At 38.9% G+C, this 20,026-nt stretch overlaps 1 protein-coding gene across 1 annotated transcript in view; it reads left to right on the forward strand.

Annotated features, from left to right (window-relative positions):
* The window catches only part of SLC12A8 (solute carrier family 12 member 8), a 115,910-nt gene extending 96,175 nt beyond the window's left edge, over positions 1 to 19,735 (forward strand). Inside the window, exons 10-13 of the mRNA XM_047100435.1 lie at positions 6,782 to 6,879; positions 7,429 to 7,546; positions 15,687 to 15,774; positions 19,312 to 19,735. Coding sequence (XP_046956391.1) covers positions 6,782 to 6,879; positions 7,429 to 7,546; positions 15,687 to 15,774; positions 19,312 to 19,474 — 467 coding nt within the window. The 3' untranslated portion in view covers positions 19,475 to 19,735. The remainder of the gene's footprint in view (positions 1 to 6,781; positions 6,880 to 7,428; positions 7,547 to 15,686; positions 15,775 to 19,311) is intronic.
* Positions 19,736 to 20,026: the final 291 nt, after the last annotated feature.

The following is a 20,026-nucleotide window of genomic DNA, read 5'->3' on the forward strand; positions in this document are numbered from 1 at the left end:
CTCATCTAAGCTCAGACTTAGGCATTGTTATTGTCATTTTACAGAGGCATAGAGAAGTTAAACATTTGCTCAGGATATGAGACAGCCAGAATTTGAACACAGGTCCTTTCACTTTAGAACTTGTGTTCTGAACCACTGTACAAGGTATATGCTGCTAGCTGTTAGTATCTGTTATAAACTAGGCCATCGTATTAATTCAATAAATACAAATTAAACCACCTTCAAAATATCATTGCACATCTATTAAGCCATCAAGAAATTAAATAAAATAGGTCTGTGGTTATCAGGTATATGAACACATTGCTGAAAGCAATTCCAGTGGATTTATTCCTTCTAGATCTGTTGATTAAAGTTTTTCATCAAATTTGGGAGCCATTATTTCTTCAAATATTTTTTCTGCTCTTCTCTTTCTCTCCCATCTCTATGGGACTCCCACTACACATTAATTAGTATACTTTACATTCCCCCCCCCCCCCCCCCCGGTTTCTGAGGCTCTGTTCTTTTTTCTTCTACCTTTTCCTCTCTGTTCTTCAGTTTGGATAATTTCTACTGATCTATCTTCATGTTCACTGATACTTTCTTCTGCCATCTCAAATCTGCTGTTGAGCCCATAGAGTAAATTTTTTATTTCTGTTATTGTACATTTTAACTATAGAATTTTCATTTTTGTAATGTTTGTATGTTTTTGTTGATATTCCCTATTTTGAAAGTCATTGCCATCATATTTCTCTTAAGTCACTGACATTGTATTTTTATTTAATTCTTTGAACATATTTATTATACTAGTGCTTTGAAGTCTTTGTCTGCTAAACTCAGTGCAGGCCCACTCAGAGTCAGTTTCTTTTGATTGCTTTTTTTTCCAGAGCATGGGTCAGTTTCCTGTTTTTATATTTTTAAAGTTTATTTATTTTGAGAGAGATAGAGACAGTGCAAGTGGGGGGAGGGGCAGAGAGAGGGATACAGAGAATCCCAAGCAGGCTCCAGACTGTCAGCTTGGAGCCCGATGTGGGGCTCGAACCTACAAAACCATAAGATCATGACCTGAGCTGAAACCAAGAGTCGGACACCTAATCGACTGAGCCCCCCAGGTGCCCCAGTTTCCTGTTTCTTTGCATGTCTTGTAATTTTGGGTTGAAAACCAGACAATTTAGATAATATAGTGTGGCAACTCCTGATTCTGATATATGTTTCCATGTTTTTGTTTGTTTTAGTAAATTTCCTGGATTTGAACTTTGGAATCTGTCTCCTCTGTAGTTGTGGATTCTGATGTCTCTACTCAGTTTTTTATTCTTATTTTTAACTTTTATCCTGGCTTCTAAGGAGTTTGCCCTTGTGCCTACGTGGCCCATAAGGCTCTACCCTTTGCCAGTGGATCTGTGTATAGGTTGGGAAGCAGTCAAAGTTGCAGCTAGTTTTCCAGTCTTTCCTGGTTTTGCCAGTCTCAGTTTGGCCTCCCCAGGCAGGAGCATAGTTTTTCAGTCATCCAGGGAAATGTGGGGAGATATAGTCCTTCCATAGTCTTTCTGTGACTCTCTCATTTCTAGATCTTCCCATTAAGTTTCTGATGGTCCACTGCTTGCCCTAGCTGGGTCTGCAACCTCAGGCTAGCAAAACTGAGGACTTTTCCTTTTCAGTTTTCTACTATACTCACCATGTTTAGCTTATAAAGGCACAACTCACAAGTCTTTTCCCTCTGGCAGCGAAACTGCTGGTTTCTGACCAGCTCCATGCTGGTAAGAACGGGAATGAGGATGGGAGATCAGGCCATAGGCTTTCACTGTTCAGACCCTCAGCTCCATCAGTTTTTGAAAAATAAATACTTCTTAATTTTTGTCTCCATTTGGTAACTTCTAGAGCTGAATGATTACTTTTTTATTATTTTGACCAGTTTTATACTTATTTCTTGTGGAGAGGATTCACTGACCACTTCACATTGCCATCGCTGAAAGTCCCTCTGGTTCATTCTCCTCCTCCTCCTCCTTCTTCTTTTTAAATTTTTGTTATTGAAGTATAGTTGACATAACATCTTTGGTTAATTCTCTCTGGAGAATTATCTTTCATGGTATAACAAGAAATATAAAACTATTTCATTGCCCTAACTTTGTAAATCTGTTTGGGGGAATTGCATATCAAGGAAACAACTCAAAATCAAACAATAAACCATAAAATGTGTTCAAGATGGTCATAGCTGCATGGTTTGTGCTAGTAGCAAATTAGAAATAAATGTGCAATGTTTGGAAAGTGGTTAAAAGAATTATATTATCAACTTAATAAAATACCATATGGACTTGAAACATGATCCTTTGTGGACTATAGCAATGCACATTCTTGGTTTGTACAGGTTAACTAAAACTATGTGTTTATTTATTCTGATAAAGATATGGAGTGCATTTTCAGAGATGGTTTAATATTTATTTATTTATTTATTTATTTATTTATTTATTTATAATATAATTTATTGTCAGATTGGCTTACATACAACACCTACTGCTCATCCCAACAAGTACCCTCCTCCATGCCCATCACCCACTTCCCCTCCCCCCCCCCATCAAGTCACTCATCGTCAGGGAAATATAAATCAAAGCCACACTGAGTCAGAGTGGCTAAAATGAACAAATCAGGTTTAATATTTATTTTAAGTAACTTCTATCAAATTACTTAATTTGTTATTTTAAAAATTGACATAATTATGTTTGTTATATTTAATACACTTTTTAATTTTTGTTTATTTGAAAGAGAGAAAGAACAAGTGGGAGAGGGGCAGAGAGAGGGAGACACAGAATCCGAAGCAGGATCCAGGCTCTAAGCTGTCAGCACAGAGTGCAACATGGGGCTCGAACTCACAAACAGAGATCATTACCTGAGCCGAAGTCCAATGCTCAACCGACTGAGCCACCCAGGCGCCCCTATATTTGATATTTTTAACATGTCTAATGCATAACTTTGTCTACCTGTTTGTTTTGCAACTAAGGTGTGATAAAGTAAAGTTGCTTTCTCTTTTTTTAAGTTTATTTATTATTTATTTTGAGAGAGAGTGGGGGAGGAGCAGAGAGAGGAGAGAGAGAAGCCTAAGCAGGCTCTGTGCTAAGAGCACAGAGCCTGATGTGGGGCTCAGTCTCACAAAACATGAGATCATGACCTGAGCCGAGGTCAAGAGTTGGATGCTTAACTGACTGAGCCACCCAGGCACCCCTTTGGTTATTATTGGTTATTGCTTTCTTGGTTATTATTTTAGAATCTATAACATGAGAGACTGTCCTCTCCCACCACTAGTCTGTAAGACCTGCTTCTTCTAGCAAAATCCTTGACAAGAGAAAAAAATTTTTTTAGTCATTTTGGAAGGGTTTTGAAACCATACCTGTTCAGAATTCAGAAAAATTGTCTGCCTGCTTTGTTGTACCTATTCAAGTTAGTTAGGTTAGTTGAGAATCCTTGCATGAATTTTCCCTCACATTGCTGACATATAAAACTGCACTGTGCTTGCTTGGAGAGCACACCCCTTCCTTTTGTTTCCCCTCAGAGCCCTTAGAAAACATACACACATACATACAATTCCCTTAGGTACAGTGTAATTGAGGTTATGTGAGACTGAGATTAACTGGGAAAGGGTGAGCTTAACATTTCACAGATCTCAGAGAGGCAAAAAATCTAAGTCCTTAAACAATACTCTTCCGTCTTAATAACCAAGGGGACAATTGTATTTCACTAAGCATACGATTAAAAAAATGAATCATGACTTGGGCATGTTAAAATTGTACAATTTGATTAATGTTAATCAATAGTATTCCCATTTTTTAAAAAAGTAGTAGGGGTACCTGGGTGGTGCAGTCGGTTAAGCGTCCGACTTCAGCCAGGTCACGATCTCGCGGTCCGTGAGTTCGAGCCCCGCGTCAGGCTCTGGGCTGATGGCTCAGAGCCTGGAGCCTGTTTCCGATTCTGTGTCTCCCTCTCTCTCTGCCCCTCCCCCGTTCATGCTCGGTCTCTCTCTGTCCCAAAATAAATAAACGAAAAAAAAATTAAAAAAAAAAAGTAATAAAGCCATTAATTCAAATCAGTCATAAACCTTGGCAGAGTTTATTTTAATCCACAATTAATGAGGAGACATTTATTGAGCACTTCCGATACACAAACTTCTAAATGCCAAGATTTGGCATTTAGAGATGTAAAAGACAGTCATTGCCCTCAAGGTATGGAGGTACAAAAGATAAGTATAATAGTAGGAAGCACATAATGAAGGGAGACAGATGTTGAAAGGATAAAGGCTACCTTGGGGGCTAGGATAATTTCTTTATTCATTTAACCACTTGTAAGGAATATTTACCACATCTCAAATGCTGTTTCAGGTATGGGGGACATTCTGTATAGACATAGAAGGCCTCTGCTGTCATCGAGCTTGCATTCTAGTAGGGAAAGACACATAGTAAATAAGCAAACAAATATATAACTGTAATGTCAGTAAGTGATAAGTACTATCAAAGATAATAGAGCAAGGTAACAGGATAGAGAGAGAGACTAGGGTGGAGAGAAAGGTTACTGTTTCTGATAGGTTTTCAGAAAAGATATCTCTGAGAAGAGGATATTTTAATGGAGAACTGAATTGTATAAAAGAGAGAGCCATGCAGAGATATTGGGGAAGAGTTCTAGGCAGAGGAAATGGTGTGTATGAAGGTACAGGTGGGAATAGGATTGGCAGATTCCAAGAACAGCAGAGGTCCAGCAGCAACTGGAGAGGAATGAGCCAGGGGAGAGGGATAGGATGAGTACAGTGAGGAAAGGGCCATGCAGGTCAGGGTTGTGATATGATCAGATTTAGGCTTTAAGGAGATAACTAAAACCAAACCAAACCCTGTTGAAGATATATAAAGGTAGGCTAAACTGCTATAACAATAACCAAAAACATAGTGACTCAAACACAACGGAAATTTATTTCTCACTTGCACTAATAGTCTAGGACGGCTCTCCTCCATGTATTGATTCGGGGACTCAGGGTCCTTCTATTCTTTTGACTTTACTATCCCTTAGTACCTTGTCATACAAAGTCAGGACTCAGTTACCATATTCATATTTCAGGCACAAAGAAGAGGCATACCTATTCTCCTAAAGACCTTGGTGCAGAAGTGACATTTATCACTTTTGTTCACATTCCAGTGGTGAGAACCTAGTCATCTGGCCACACCTAGATGTGAGAGATCCTGGATATACTCTGACTGTGGTTTCTACTACAGGAACACAATACAGTAAATCAGATGAAAGATGAAAGTGACTTGGACTAGGATGGGAGAGCAATGGAGTGGTCACATTTTGGATACATTTTGGTGGTAGGATCAACAGGAATTACTGATGGAATAGATGTAGGTATGTGAAAAAGAGGGGTCCAGGATAAATCTTTGATATTTGAGTGAATGGTAGTATCATTTATTCAGATCAAGAAGACCTGGGGAAAATAGATTTCTGCTTTAACCATGTTAAAGTTTGAAGTGTTTGTTAGCCATGTAAGGGGAGATATTAAGAAGACAACTAAATATTCAAGACTTCAGTTCAAGGGAGAGGTCGATGATGATATAAAATTGGAACATCAGTGCGTGGATAGTATTTAAAGCCACTTGAGACTAGATGAGATCTCCTAGGAGTGAATATATATGGAAATAAGAAGATTGCTGGGGACTAAATAAATGCTGAGATACTCCAATATTCGGAAGCTGGAAGGAGGTGGTAAGCCAGCAAAGGAGACTGACAAGAAGTGGCCAGTGAGATAGGAGGAAAACAAGGGGAGCAAGTCATCTTAGAAACCAAGAGGAGGTAGTGTTTCAACAAGTAGAAAGAGATCACTTGTGTCAGATGCTGTCTGAAAGGTCCAGTAGGATGAGGACTGTGAGTTGACCATTGAATTTGAAGTTTCACATCATTGGCAACTGTAGGAAGGGAAGTTTAGTGTTGTTTACAATCTTAAGAGTGGGCTGAGGAAATATTGGGAGGTAGAAACTGTATAGGCAATTCTTTTGAGAAATTTAGCTCTAAGGAAGATAAAGAAATAGAGCAGTAGCTGAGGGATGACTGGGAAATATTTGTTTAGGTGGGAGAAGTTACAGTATATTTGTATTTGGTGGAAAAAAGTGATGATGCAAAAGCAAAGCCCTTGAGCAGGGCACTAGTGGAGGGATGTGCCTTATGTAAGAGCCAGGGATATTCATCCACTGTAGAAGGAGGGAGGGCAGAAGAGAGGATACAGATGCAAGTGGCTTGGTAGCTTTGGTGATGAGAGAATATAAAAGCTCTCTTTTGAGAGAAGAGGTCATAAGTTTGTTACATCAGAGAGTAGGCGAATGAGTTGACTAGGTGTAAGACCACTGAGGAATGGAAGTGTGGAAGTGTGGAAGCAGGTAATGTAAGCAAGAGAATGCTCTTAGTCTTTGATCATAGAATCTTAGCTGGGTAAGAGGGTACTGAAAAGAGGAGGTAAGTAATAGAAAGCAAAAACATACCAGGGCAAATTGACTGGAGATCCCTCTGTAGGCTATGAACAGTGGAGGCGGGAGACAGCAGAGTAAATGAGAAAAAAGAAGTGATAAGCAGGGGTAGATAGATTGAAATCATGATTTAAGAGATGTAAAGTTACTAGCCTCAAGTGTGGTCAAGGGAGTTAATAGTTGAGGTGAATGGAGATTGTTTTTGGCTGAGTTACAAAACTGGAGAGGAGGAATTCATAGATATTTGCTCTTAAAAATAGAAAAGGGTTTGGTAACAAATTGGTAACCAAGGATTCGGCTCATTTATTTTTTAGAGTTCTTCCTGAAGTCTAGGCTCCAGGACCAAGATATCCAGAGGAGACCAATTTCTTTCTACACCCACATGTGCAACCCCTGGGTCTCCCTGTTAGGGGTGAGTTACCTCATTTTTATCTCAATTGTCCTTGAGAAAGAATTCAGGTAGAGATGTTGATCTAGGGAGCTGCAGAGGGGAGAGGAAAAAGGACACCCTTAATTAGGAGCAATGTGATTTAAGTGTGTTACATTAGACTTTAGATGGGATTACAAATGGCAAGATTATATTTAATGAACCACTTATTTCAATCAGTGGTTTACTTTAAAAAATAATTAATCATCTGTGATAACCTCTGGGTCACTAAATTTCTAGGTATACCAAATTAGCATAATTTCACTCTAATTTGTTTCTTTTAGGGAGAAGTAGGACAAGGAGCTAGGGTAGGATATTTATTGATAGTTTTGATTACAGGGTACTTTTGGGTGGGTGTCTTCTCAACTATCTGCTTAAGTGCAGTTTTTTGAATTATGTGTGAACTTCTGTTTAGAATTTATAGTGATCAGAGGTAGATTAGAGGGACTGTTGTTTCTTGAAGTCTTTACCTTGTGACTTGCTTACCACGTCATAAACTATTAGGTGACTTGCCTTCGTATTCTGTTTCCACAGGCTGTTGGGTCCCTTCTCATCATGTTTGTGATCCAGTGGGTCTATACCCTCATTAACATGGGTGTTGCTGCCATTGTATATTTCTATATCGGTCGGGCCAGTCCAGGGCTTCACCTTGGTAAGCCATTTTGCTGCCATCTTCCTTCTTCTCGTTTAGCTTTCATTGAAAAAACTGCATTTTGAGCACCTATTAAATGCCAACTAATTCAGATTCTAATCTCATTTTCAAGTAGCTTATTATAGTCTAGGAGGAAAAATATAACATGCATATAAATGGTAACAAAAAATAATAACAACTTGTAAGGTTTATAAGACGTGTGGAAGTAAAATCGATGACAACAGCAGCACAAGGGAGGAGGAAAGAAATGGGAACATACTGCTTTAGGTTTCTGATACTAATGTGAAATACTATAACATCACTTAAAGGTAGACCACGATAGGGGCACCTGGGTGGCGCACTCAGTTAAGCGACTGACTCTTGATTTTGGCTCAGGTCCTGATCTCACAGTTCATGGGGTTGAGCACTGACAGTGTGGAGCCTGCTTAAGATTTTTGCTCTCTCTGCCCCTCCCCTACTCATGCTCTCTCTCTCTCTCAAAATAAATAAATAAATAAACATTTTTAAAAAGGTAGGCCATGATAAGTTACAAAGGTATACTACAAGTCCTAAAGCAACCACTAAAATAATACAACAAAGAGTTATAGCTAATAAGCCAATAAAGAAGATAAAATTGAATATAAGAAAGGCTCAAATAGAAATAAAGCAGGAAAAAGGAAAATGATCATAAAGGACATATAAGACAAACAAAAAACAGAAGGGTGGTTTACAACTATATCAATAAACCTAGCTATACCTATATACCTATATAGTTATATCAATAAACACACTAAATATAAATAGTCTAAATATTCACAATTCAAAGGTATAAACTCTGAGATTGTCAGATTCAATAAAAAAGCAGCTATATGCTGCCTATAGGGAATCTACTTTAAATATAAAGACACATGGGTTACATGGGTGGCTCAGTTGGTTAAGGGTCTGACTCTTGACTTTGGCTCAGGTCATGATCTCATGGTTGTGAGATCAAGCCCCACACAGGGCTCCATGCTGAGCATGGGGTCTGCTTGGGACTCTCCCTCTCTCTCTCTGCCCCTCCCCAGCTAGCACACACGCACACACTTGCACTCTCCCCCCGCCTAAATAAATAAACATTAAAAAAAATAATAAAGGCACAAATAAGTTAAAAGTAAAGGGGTGGGAAAAGATAATATCATGATAACATGAATCAAAACAAAGCTGGACTGATTATACTAACACCAGACAAAACAGATTTCAGAGAAAAGAATCTTATCAGAGATATAAAGAGGGTCATTTCATAAAGGTAAAGGATAAAGAGGGTCATTTCATAAAAATAAAGGGAAAAATGCATCAAGAGGATATAACAAACCTTAACATTTATGTACTTAGAACAGAGCTTTGAGGAGTGCCTGGGTGTCTCATTTGGTAAGTGTCCAACTCTTGATTTCTGCTCTGGTCATGATCTCACAGTTCATGAGGTCAAGCCCCACATCAGGCTGTGTGCTGGCAGGGTGGAGCCTGCTTGGGACTCTCTCTCTCCCTCTCTCTCAAAATAAATAAGCATTAAAGAAAAAAAAAAGAAACAGAGCTTTAAAATAACATGATGCAAAACCTGACAGAACTGCAAAAAGAAATAGAAAAGTTTATAATTATAGTCAGAAATTCCAACACCTCTCTCTCAATAATTGCTAAAATAAGTAGGCATAAAATCAGTAACACTTTATTTATTTATTTTTAAATGTTTATTTTGAGCAGAGAGAGAGAGAGAGAGAGAGAGAGCACTAGTGGGGGAGGGGCAGAGAGAGAGGGAAAGAGAGAGAATTCTAAGCAGGCTCCGAGCTAACAGAGCCTGACATGGAGCTCAGTCTCATAAATCGTGAGATCGGGACCTGAGTCAAAATCAGGAGTCAGATACTTAACCAACTGAGCCACCCAAGTGCTCCAAATCAGTAAGACTTTAGAAGACTTGAATAACATTGCCAACAATCCCAAGCAAATTGACATTTATAGAACATGCCACCTAACAACAACAGAATATACATTTTCTTCAAGTATATATGAACTTGCCAGGATAAACCATATTCTCGGATTTAAAAAAAAAAAGTCACAACAAATTTAAAAGCATTCAGGTAAATTCAAGAACAAAGTATGTTCTTTGACTAAAGGGGAATTAGAAATAAGTAATAGAATAATATTCTGGTTATCAAAATATTTAGAAACCAAAGAACACTAAATAACACTAAATGACTAAGAATACTAAGGAAACTAAATAACTTGTCGTCCAAAGTGAAATTACAGGGGTATTTGGGTGGTTCAGTCAGTTAAGCATCTGATCCTTGATTTTGGCTCAGGTCATGATCTCATGGTTTGTGAGCTCAAGCCCCACGTCAGGCTCTGTGCTGATGATGCAGAGCCTGCTTGAGATTCTTTCTCTCTCCCTCTATCTCTGCCTCTCCCCTGCTTGCATGCTCTCTTTCTCTCTCAAAATAAAGAAGATAAACATTTAAAAAAGTGGAATTACAAAATATTTTGAACTGAACAAAAATTAAAATGTAACATTTCAAAATTATGGGATGAAGCTAATTCAGTAGTTGGAAGGAAATTTATAGCATCAAATGCTTATATTAGAAATGAAGAAATGTCTGAAATCAATGACCCCAGCCTCCAATTTAAGAAACTGGAGAAAGAAGAGCAAATTAATCTCAAATACGAAGAAAAAAAAGAATAAATATCAAAGTAGAAATCAATAAAAATTTTACATAGGGAGAATGCCAGTGAAACAAAAATCTGGTTACGTGACATCAGTAAAATTGACAAATCTTTAGCCATACTGATGAGTATAAAAGGAGAGAAGTTATAAAACTATCAATACCAGAAGTGAGAGAGATGGCATTACTAGAGGCTACAGATATTAAAAGAAAAACAAAGAAATACTATAAATAGTTATGTGCCAATAAATGTGGCAACTTAGATAAATTGGACAAATTCCTTGAAAGATATAAACTACCAAAGTTCTCTCTAGAAGAAACGTAGGACTATTTAGGTCATGTAAATACCTTGTCATTAAAAACCTTCCCACAGAGAAAACTCTAGGTCCAGATGGCTTCACTAATGCAAACTACCAAATATTTAAGGAAGAGAAGAATATTAATTCCATAGAAACTCTTTGGAAAACTGCACACCAATATCCTTCATGAATGTAGATGCAAAAGATCATAACAAAACATTAACAAGTTGAATATAACCATATGCAGCATAGGGACCAATGCAGGGCTTTAACTCACGACGCTAAGATCAAGACCTGAGCTGAGATCAAGAGTCAGATGCTTTACCGACTGAGCTACTGAGGCACCCAATTCAGTATTCTTAATGCCAGTTCTCCCCAAATTGTTCCATAGATTCAACACAATCCTAATAAAAATCTCAGCTACCTTTTGTGTAGCAACTGGCAAATGGATTCCAAAATATTTATATGGAAATGCAAAAAACCTAGAGTAGTCCAACCAGCTTTGTAAAAGAACTAAGTTGGAGAACTTACATTACCTGATTTCGAGACTGATTATAAGCTAAAGCAATCGAGATGGTATGGTATTGGCATCAAGATAGACAAATAAATCAGTAGCCAAAATAGAGAGTCCAAAAATTAGCCCACACATACATGGTCAGTTGATTTTCAAAAAAGGTGCAAAGGCAATTCAGTGAATGAAAAGTCTTCTCAGCAATTGGTGCTGTAACAACTGGAAATCCATATTCAATGCATACATCATACAATATAAAAATAACTCAAAATAGATCATAGAACTAAATGTAAAACCCCAAATTATAAAGTTTCTAAAATAAAATATGAGAAACTGTGACTGTGAGTGAAGCAAAGATTTCTTAGACATAACACTCAATACAGGAAAAGAGTTGAAAAATTGGACTTCATCAAAACTGAGAACTCTGATCTTCCAAATATACTGGCAAGACATAGGCTGTGAGAGAATATTAGCAATTCACATATCTTATAAAGGACTTGTATCTAGAACATATAAAAACTCTCAATATTCAATATGACAACAAAAATGGGCAAGAATTTTAAATAGATTTCACTAAAGAACATAAATGGATGGCAAATAAGCATATGAAGATGTTCAACATGAGTGGTTATTAGGAAATGCAATTAAAATCATAACATATTACTATATACCTATTTATAAGACTAAAATTAAAAGTACTGACCATGTCATATGTTGGTGAAGATATTCCAAGGAGAACTATCATACACTGCAGGTGGGAGTGTAAAAATGATACAATCATTTTGTATAACAGTTTGGCAATTTATTAAAAAATTAAACAGGGGAGGGGCGCCTGGGTGGCTCAGTTGGTTGAACATCTTACTTCGGCTCAGGTCATGATCTTGCATTCATGAGTTCAAGCCCCACGTCGGGCTCTGTGCTGACAGCTCAGAGCCTGGAGCCTGCTTCAGATTCTGTGTCTCCTCCTCTCTCTGCCCCTCCCATGCTCATGCTCTGTCTCCCAATAATAAATAAATGTTAAAAAATTTTTAAAAAATTAAACAGGGGAGATGAGGGTATGTGTGTGAAATAGGTGGTGGGGATTAAGGAGTACACTTGTTGTGATGAGTGCTGGTGATGAAGGGAATTGAATCACTATATTATATGCCTGAAACTAATATAATGCTGTATGTTAACTACACTGGAATTAAAATTTAAAAAATATATAAATAAATAAAATCCCCCCCCAAAAAGTTAAATCTATACCTGCTATATGAACCAGCTACCGTACTTCTAGTTATTTACCCAAGATGAATGAAAGAATATGGCCATTAAAAACATGACATGGGGCGCGTAGGTGACTCAGTCAGTTGGGCTACTAACTCTAGATTTTGGCCCAGGTCATGATCTTACAGTTGTGAGATTGAACTCCACGTCAGGCTCCACGTTGAGTGTGGAGCCTGCTTGGGATTTTCTCTCCCTCTCTCGCTGCCCCTCTCTCCCACTCTCTCTCTCAAAAAAAGTACATGAATATTCATAGCAGCTTAATTTGTAAGTAGCCCCAAACTAGAAACAACCCATATGTCCAACAACAGGTGACTCTATAAATAAATTGTAGTACAGCCATACAATGGACTACTACTCAACAGTAAAAAGAATGAACTTACTTTTTTTAAAGAATGGACTATTGATACATGCAGTAACATGGATGAATCTCAAAATAATGATGATGAGTGAAAGAAACCAGACAAAAAGAGTACATAGTATATTATTTCATATATCTATAATTATTGAAAATGCAAACTAATCTATAATGACAGCAGATCTGTGGTTGCTTTTGGATGGGGTTTGTGGGTTGGGGGAATGTGTGGGAGAGAGGTCTTATGAAGTGACTTGAGGAAACTATTGGAGGTAATAGATTTGTTCATTATTTTGTTTGTGGTAATGGTTTCACAGTACATATATGTGTCAATACTTACCAAATTTTACACTTTAAATACATGTAGTTTGTTCTAAAAATGTACCCAGGATTTGTTTTAATTAGTAAGATTAAACACAGGCACAGAAATGGTAAGATACACACACACACACACACACACACACACACACACACACACACACAGAAGTGATTGTCAAGAAGGAAGAAGCTTATACTGACAGACCCCTAGAAAGAGGAAGCATGGCATACCACTCAGGGCCACATGGGGAAGGACCAGGTTGGTCAGGAGGCAGAAGAAGAAGAGAAGAGAACAAGGCTCAGAGCCATAATTGGAGTTTTAATGGGAAGGAATGGGTGAGGCAGGTAGGTAGCTGAGTGAGTTTAGGTTTGGATAGTTTGAATAATTTCAGTGGGCTCTGGGCTTGAGGAGTGGTCACTAGCTGTCCCTGGCCCTGGAGTCACAAGCTGTCCCCTGGCAGGGGAGTATCTCAGTGTGTGGGAGTTTAACAAAGGAGGAGATTGGGGGTAAGGGCTCTGGATTGGTTGGTTTGTATATCAAAAGTATGCTCACAGGGGAGTTGGCTATCTCTAGGAATTAGCTCCACCTCCAGGATCAAGGCCACAAATTCCAGAGTGGCAATAATAAAGAAAGTAAGAAAACACAGTCAGTACTCTGATTATATGTCAGTTATTCCTCAGTAATAAAGCTGTTTAAAAAATACAGTTGAGGAGTGCCAGGGTGGCGCAGTCAGTTGAACGTCTGACTCTTGATTTTGACTCAGGTCATGAGCTCACAGTTCATGAGATCCAGCTCCACTGTGGGGTTGATGCTGACAGTACAGAGCCTGTTTGGGATTCTCTCTCTCCCCCTCTCCCTCTGCCCCTCCTCCAACTGCTCTCCCCACCATGAGTGTGTGCTTTCTCTCTCTCTCAAAATAAATAAACTTAAAAATATATATACAGTTGAGAGCACTTTTAAACAAAATTCTATGATGCCCCAATTTAAAATGAAGCAATTAGTTTCAAGTTCTAACTAAATCAAACCATAACAATCCAGGCAAACTGAAAAGAAAAAAAAAGTTCTTCAGAATTAGAATAGTTTGATGTATAGAGGTTTACTTTGTTTGTTTGTTTGTTTAGGTAGGCTTCACACCCAGTCTGGAGCCCAACACAGGGCTTGAACTCAAGACCCTGAGATCAAAACTTGAGCTGAGATCAAGAGTCAGACACTCAACTGACTGAGCCACCCAGGCGCCCCTGATGTAGAGTTTTGAAAGTAAAGCACTGCAAACATTTTAAGTCCCACTTATGTGAAAAATAATGCTTTAGAAAAAGTCATGCTAAGGAGAGGTCCTAGTATCAGCTAGTTTAATGGATAGAATATATTTTGATTAACATAGGGATTACATTAGTGATTGCTTCTAAATTTCTTAGAAATTAGTTTGATATTAAGAAATTTAAATATTTCCCAGAAACTTATTCACAGGAAAACATGAAATAAAATTTCAGGCCAATCTACATCTGAAATTTAGATAATTTAGAACCTAAGTGATCACACATAAGAAGGGTCAGTAAAATGTTCATTTTCTTTCTACTGAGAGTATCAAAATATATTAGGAACTTTCTCTTACAATTGTAGAATTAATGCAGATCTAAAATTTATTCTCCCGTTAACCATAAGAACCCTGAATGAAACTGAGGAAATAAATGTTATTAGGGGCATACTGTTGACATTAGCCAAGATTCTAATGTAAGCCCCATAATGCTAACATTCTGATTATATATTGAATATTATCTTATTAACCAATGTTATGTATATATATGTATATATGTGTGTTTGGTGTATATGGTAGATATATATTCACTGTACCATATACATACATACATATACGCATATATGTATGCATATGTAAGCATATACATGTATAGGTATACATATATACATATACATATATATAAAATTTGGAGAAGCATTTAAAAAAATTACGTTTGATTTGATTTCCTTCCAATTTTAGTATATGTGCTGCCAAAGCGAGCACCATTTGATTTGATTTCCTAAAGTTTTATATATATATAATTTATTATGTGAGATTTTTAAAAAACCCACATCAAAGGAGGGATGGATTAAAAAAAAAGTTGATAAGTCCTATTCTAATCAGTGTGTCTGATGTCAAGAAACTTGGGTAGTATCACAACAGTCTCACTTCAAACTTCAGCTCTGACGTTTCTACATATTGAGGTATGTGAGTCACTTAACACCTATTGAAACATCCTAAGTGCCAGGTTCTGTGGGTGTTGTACTGTGAGTGTTCCAAGATGAAAAAGACATCCTTTCTATCCTTAAAGAGTGAATGGTCTAGTAGGGGATTTTATACCATGTATTTAACGTATCACCAATTTGAATCTAAGAGATTATCAAAATAATTTTAAATTCCTAAGACTGAAGTTAGCAAACCCTCTGCTTTTTCCTGTATAGCACTGTATTTAGTTTCTTTCTTGGGATTTTGAATTTTAGAAATTGTTGAAATATAGGTTTGAAAACTACATTTGGGTACAAAGTCCTTAGCTGGTTGCTGTCGGAGTATTACCATGAATAAAGTTTAGTTAAACTGAAAAATGAAAAAAAAAACTGTGCTAATTCTGTGTGTGTATCAGAGAGTGTATAATCACACTATTAAAACTGAGCTCCTGGATGCATACATAGAGCCTTTAATCAATATTTGTGTATATGTCTTCCCTGTAGGATCAGCCTCCAACTTCAGCTTCCTCAGGTGGATGAAGTCTCTTCTGATCCCCTCCTGCAGGTCTGTGCTACTCTGGGGCCCTGAGAGGTATGGTACTAAGGGTGTCTAGCCCCTGGCTAGGTTTAAGCGAACTGTGGAATGGGAACCTGGCATTTGACAACCTCAAGGACACTAAGACTCTGCTCCTCGCTGCCCCCCCACAACCCTGCCCCCCAGCCTCAGCTCATCAGAAGCTTCCTCTGGCTCAGGCTTCTTCCCTTCTTACCCTCAGGAATCACGAATAGAGGCTTTATTTAGAATGTGATCGCTGGGTGATGAGTCAAGAGAGCTGCTGTCAGTGTGCAGCCTAAGACACACCAGCATCAATACACAATCATACACAAGATTAAGGCCTGAAACACCACCCATCTGCCATCTCAAATCAGAGGTAGCTGACATGATTGTATTGGTGAAAACGAGTACAGAAACAGAGCAGAGATGCTGGAGGATTTCTGTGGGCCCTCCATGTTCAAATACACGGGGAAAGGGAAGAACAAACTGTCTTGAGAAGCAGGAGGAGGGCTCATGTAGAAGGTAAGGTTTCAGGAGTGCTCTCATCTCTCTCCTCTTTTTCCAACACCCTTCCAGTAGCAATGCTTCCTCAACTTTGAAGGCCTTGGGATTCTGGAAAATCACTTCCTTCCCCTTTCAATACCAGTGCAGAGTCGAAGCGGCAGGCTGGGCAAATCCAGTCAGGACCCAACCAAGTGTTTATTTTGTTTCATTTTGTTGGTTTGTTTCTGAAACTATAGATATCTGGGTCATACTTAATAGTATTTGCACCTTCCATGCCCTGACATTGCTAATGGATAATGGCAGCCTTTCCCATTGATCCCAGATGTAAGTTCAGAATCCTCTTGCCCCAGTTTTTTTTTTATTGTGGTAAAATACACATATCATAAACCTTGCCATCTTAGCCATTTTTAAGCATACAGTTCAGTGGCATTAAGTCCATTCACATCGTCATGCAACCATCCGCACCATCCATCTCCAGAACTCTCCATCTACAAAACAGAAGGCCTATACCCATTAAACTAACTCCCCATTCTTCCCTCCTAAGAATTCTTTTAAAGACAACTCTTTATAAGCACTAGCAATCCGTTCAAGTTGGTGAAGAGATGAAACCTAGGTGTTAGAGCCTAGGATGATGACAAAAAGGAGCAGGGGCCATGGAAACCAACAGGGAAAGGGCTGGGAGGAGGTGGTGTGTGTGTGGCGAACCCCTGTCTGCCTGGAAGCTGGGCTAACATCCTTTGCCTAGCTATAGAAGGGGGCGGGTCACCTCTTGGCCTCTCTTCCAGTCTGAGGCACCAGGTTGGATGACATGTCACAACACACTGGCATTTTCCCCTAACACCTAGTCCTAGGGGAAAGTAGAGTTTGAGTGGACATAGATTCTGTGTAGAAGTCACCTACAGAATCTGGAGCTAGCTGCAAGTGATGTGTGATTGACAGTATTTGGCCTTATCTGATTTGCAGGAATATTTTTAGGCATGTCTGGGTTTAAAGCCTATAAATGACCATGAGAGGTCACTACTCCTTAAGCTGCACTCTGAACTCAAGGAATCTCACCTCTGAGGTCACTGTAGTACTATGTAGAAAAAGCAGTGTTCTAGGAGGAGATTATTCCTCCTAGAAAAGGATAGTGCTTTGGTTGGAATGGAACCCAGTGCACACTATTGAAAGCTCTGTGGGCTTGTAAAGTGGGTGGTAGAGGCATCAGCTAAGTGTCAACATCACACTTGCTGGCCTCAGGGTGAGGTACCCTGGTGGTTATTCAGGAGGGTGAAAGGACCAAGACATGGTGATTCATTTAAAAGTAGAAATTGCTAGCTGTGTTTCTGTTTTGTAGTTTGGAAGGTTTTGTTCCATCCACCCACCACAACTATAGTCCTAGAGGCTCTTCAAAACCAAAGAAGAATAATATTGTAGAATGTGTTTGGGCAAAGGACTTTGGCTATGTTATTTCCTCTGTTACACATATAATTTCCAGAATTATGTGAAATTGGCCTGACCTTGCCTTGAGAGAACTTTCTTTTAGAAGTCCTAGCAACTGCCCAGGTGAGAATTCTCAGGCCATTCTGCTGTAAAAGTGAAGCATATTATTTCCCCAAACTCAGAAGAATGCAATGGTTTCAGCTAAAAAAAAAGGGCATTAACAAAAAAATACATCAGCAAAAACACTTGTATGTTGACTGGCATGGCATTTTTGTCACCTCCTAACCTCACTTCCTGGAGATCCAACCTTTAGAGAAATTAACTCATTTCTCAGAAAACCTCCCATCTTTCTGATTTGGGTATGTTCTCAGCAAGCAGCTGCAAGCTGTAGTCCTGTGATCTGAACTTCTGTAACAGCACATCTTGCAGCCGACAGCTGGAGCTTTCTGCTGACGTTCCACAAGCTTAGAACCTTTTAAAAATAATTGTCAAATATATTCTTTATTTATTTTTTTATTTTTTTTAACGTTTATTTATTTTTGAGACAGAGACAGAGCATGAATGGGGGAGGGTCAGAGAGAGGGAGACACAGAATCTGAAACAGACTCCAGGCTCTGAGCTGTCAGCACAGAGCCCAACACGGGGCTCGAACTCACGGACTGCGAGATCATGACCTGAGCCGCAGTCGGCCGCTTAACGACTGAGCCACCCAGGCGCCCCTCAAATATATTCTTTAAACAACTCGCACATTACTACTCATGAAGTAGATGATTCTTTTTAAGTAAAATTTTAACAAGGAAATCCATGCTTAAGGTATGACTTAAGGACCTAACACAGACTGACGGAATTGATAGGGACTGAAAGATGAGAAAAATAGAGGCACCGGAGGTGAAGAGGTTTGCCTGGGGCGTTTGCCTGGGGCCGTGAGGCTAACTAGTGGCAGAGCTGTGACTATCCATCTTCAATAGGTACCCTGACTGCCCGTCTGATCTTTCCTTACTGCATTCTGCCTCTAGCACTTTCCTCTTGTATCCCAGACATTTTCCCTTACCGGATTATTTTAACTCCAACTGTATGTAGACACTTCAGTGACAATGGAATCCATATCAGGACTTGCTTTTTGTCTTCAGGCCAACGAAGTGTCAAAAGCCTTTGCAGTTCCCATCGTAGCTGGTTCCTATGTAAACCTTAGCCCTGGGAACCATTCCTCATTCAACTTCCTTTCCAAAGAACCAAAGAGGGAGTTTCTCTTCCTACTCTTCTCAGTTTTCCAGCCTCTCCGTTCCATGATTTCATTTGACAGAAAACCAAAGCAAAGCTGTAGAGCCCCAACTTGATACCATTTGGATGGTTATCTTTGTGGGTTGCCTCCTATTGGGTGGATGCAGTTTTACCTGTTTCTACTAAAGAGAGATAAATCTCACTCTCTCCCCTTATTTTGATATATATTTATTACAGTTTGGGTTCATAAACTATTATACACATAGTGTTCCGCAGTTATTTTATTTAAATCCATATTAAATAATAAGTACAAGATAATAGCACAATGACATTTTTGTAGATTGTTACTCTATCCCAGAGGAGACTCATCTCTGCTGTTACAGTACTTCGTCTTTCTGACTGCCCTCTGTGTTTCTCTCACTGAAGGAGCTTGAGATCTCCCCAAGAGCAGATAATTTTGGCGCCATCCCTGGCTAGGGTTGACATGGAAATGACTCAGCTCACCCAGGAGAACGCAGACTTCGCTACTCGGGATCGCTACCACCATTCTTCCTTTGTGAGTCGGGAACAGCTGATGTCTCAGTACTAGGGTACTGAGTGCTTAGTAGTAGGCAGCCCAAGGGCCCTCCTTTCTTGGAGCTGTCCTGTGCACAATGGATCTGAATCTCAGAACCTTCATGATGCTGATTCTCCTCAGTAAGAAACTCAAAGACCTGTCCTCCCACTGTTGTTCTGGAAAATGGACATCTGCATTCTGGTCTGGAGTACCACATCTCACCAGGGTAACCACTGGAGTGGCTGTGGCCTCCTCAACATGCACCCAGTTTGAAGAGCTCCACAACAAACATCAAGACTTGTAGGTGTGGAGAATCAGCCCAGGTTGCTTGTTCTGAAGGCCACAATAAACGGTTATTTTAAATTTTATTGTATTATTTATTTTTTGAATAAATAATACACTCACATGGTTATAAACCCCAAAGGATAATCACATAGAGTGAAAACTCTCCCTCCCATCCTCGTTTCCCCTGTGTTCACCCCCTGTCCCAGACATAGTCACTGTTCTTATATATACTTACAGCATGTCTTTATGAATACACAAGTAAATAGGAATGTGGATTCCTACTACTACTTTTTTTTTCCA

Source organism: Lynx rufus, unplaced genomic scaffold (genome assembly GCF_022079265.1).
Source record: "Lynx rufus isolate CCGP_SWC_20201006 ecotype Redwood Valley unplaced genomic scaffold, mLynRuf1.p SCAF_5, whole genome shotgun sequence".
Classification (NCBI taxonomy): Eukaryota; Metazoa; Chordata; class Mammalia; order Carnivora; family Felidae; genus Lynx; species Lynx rufus.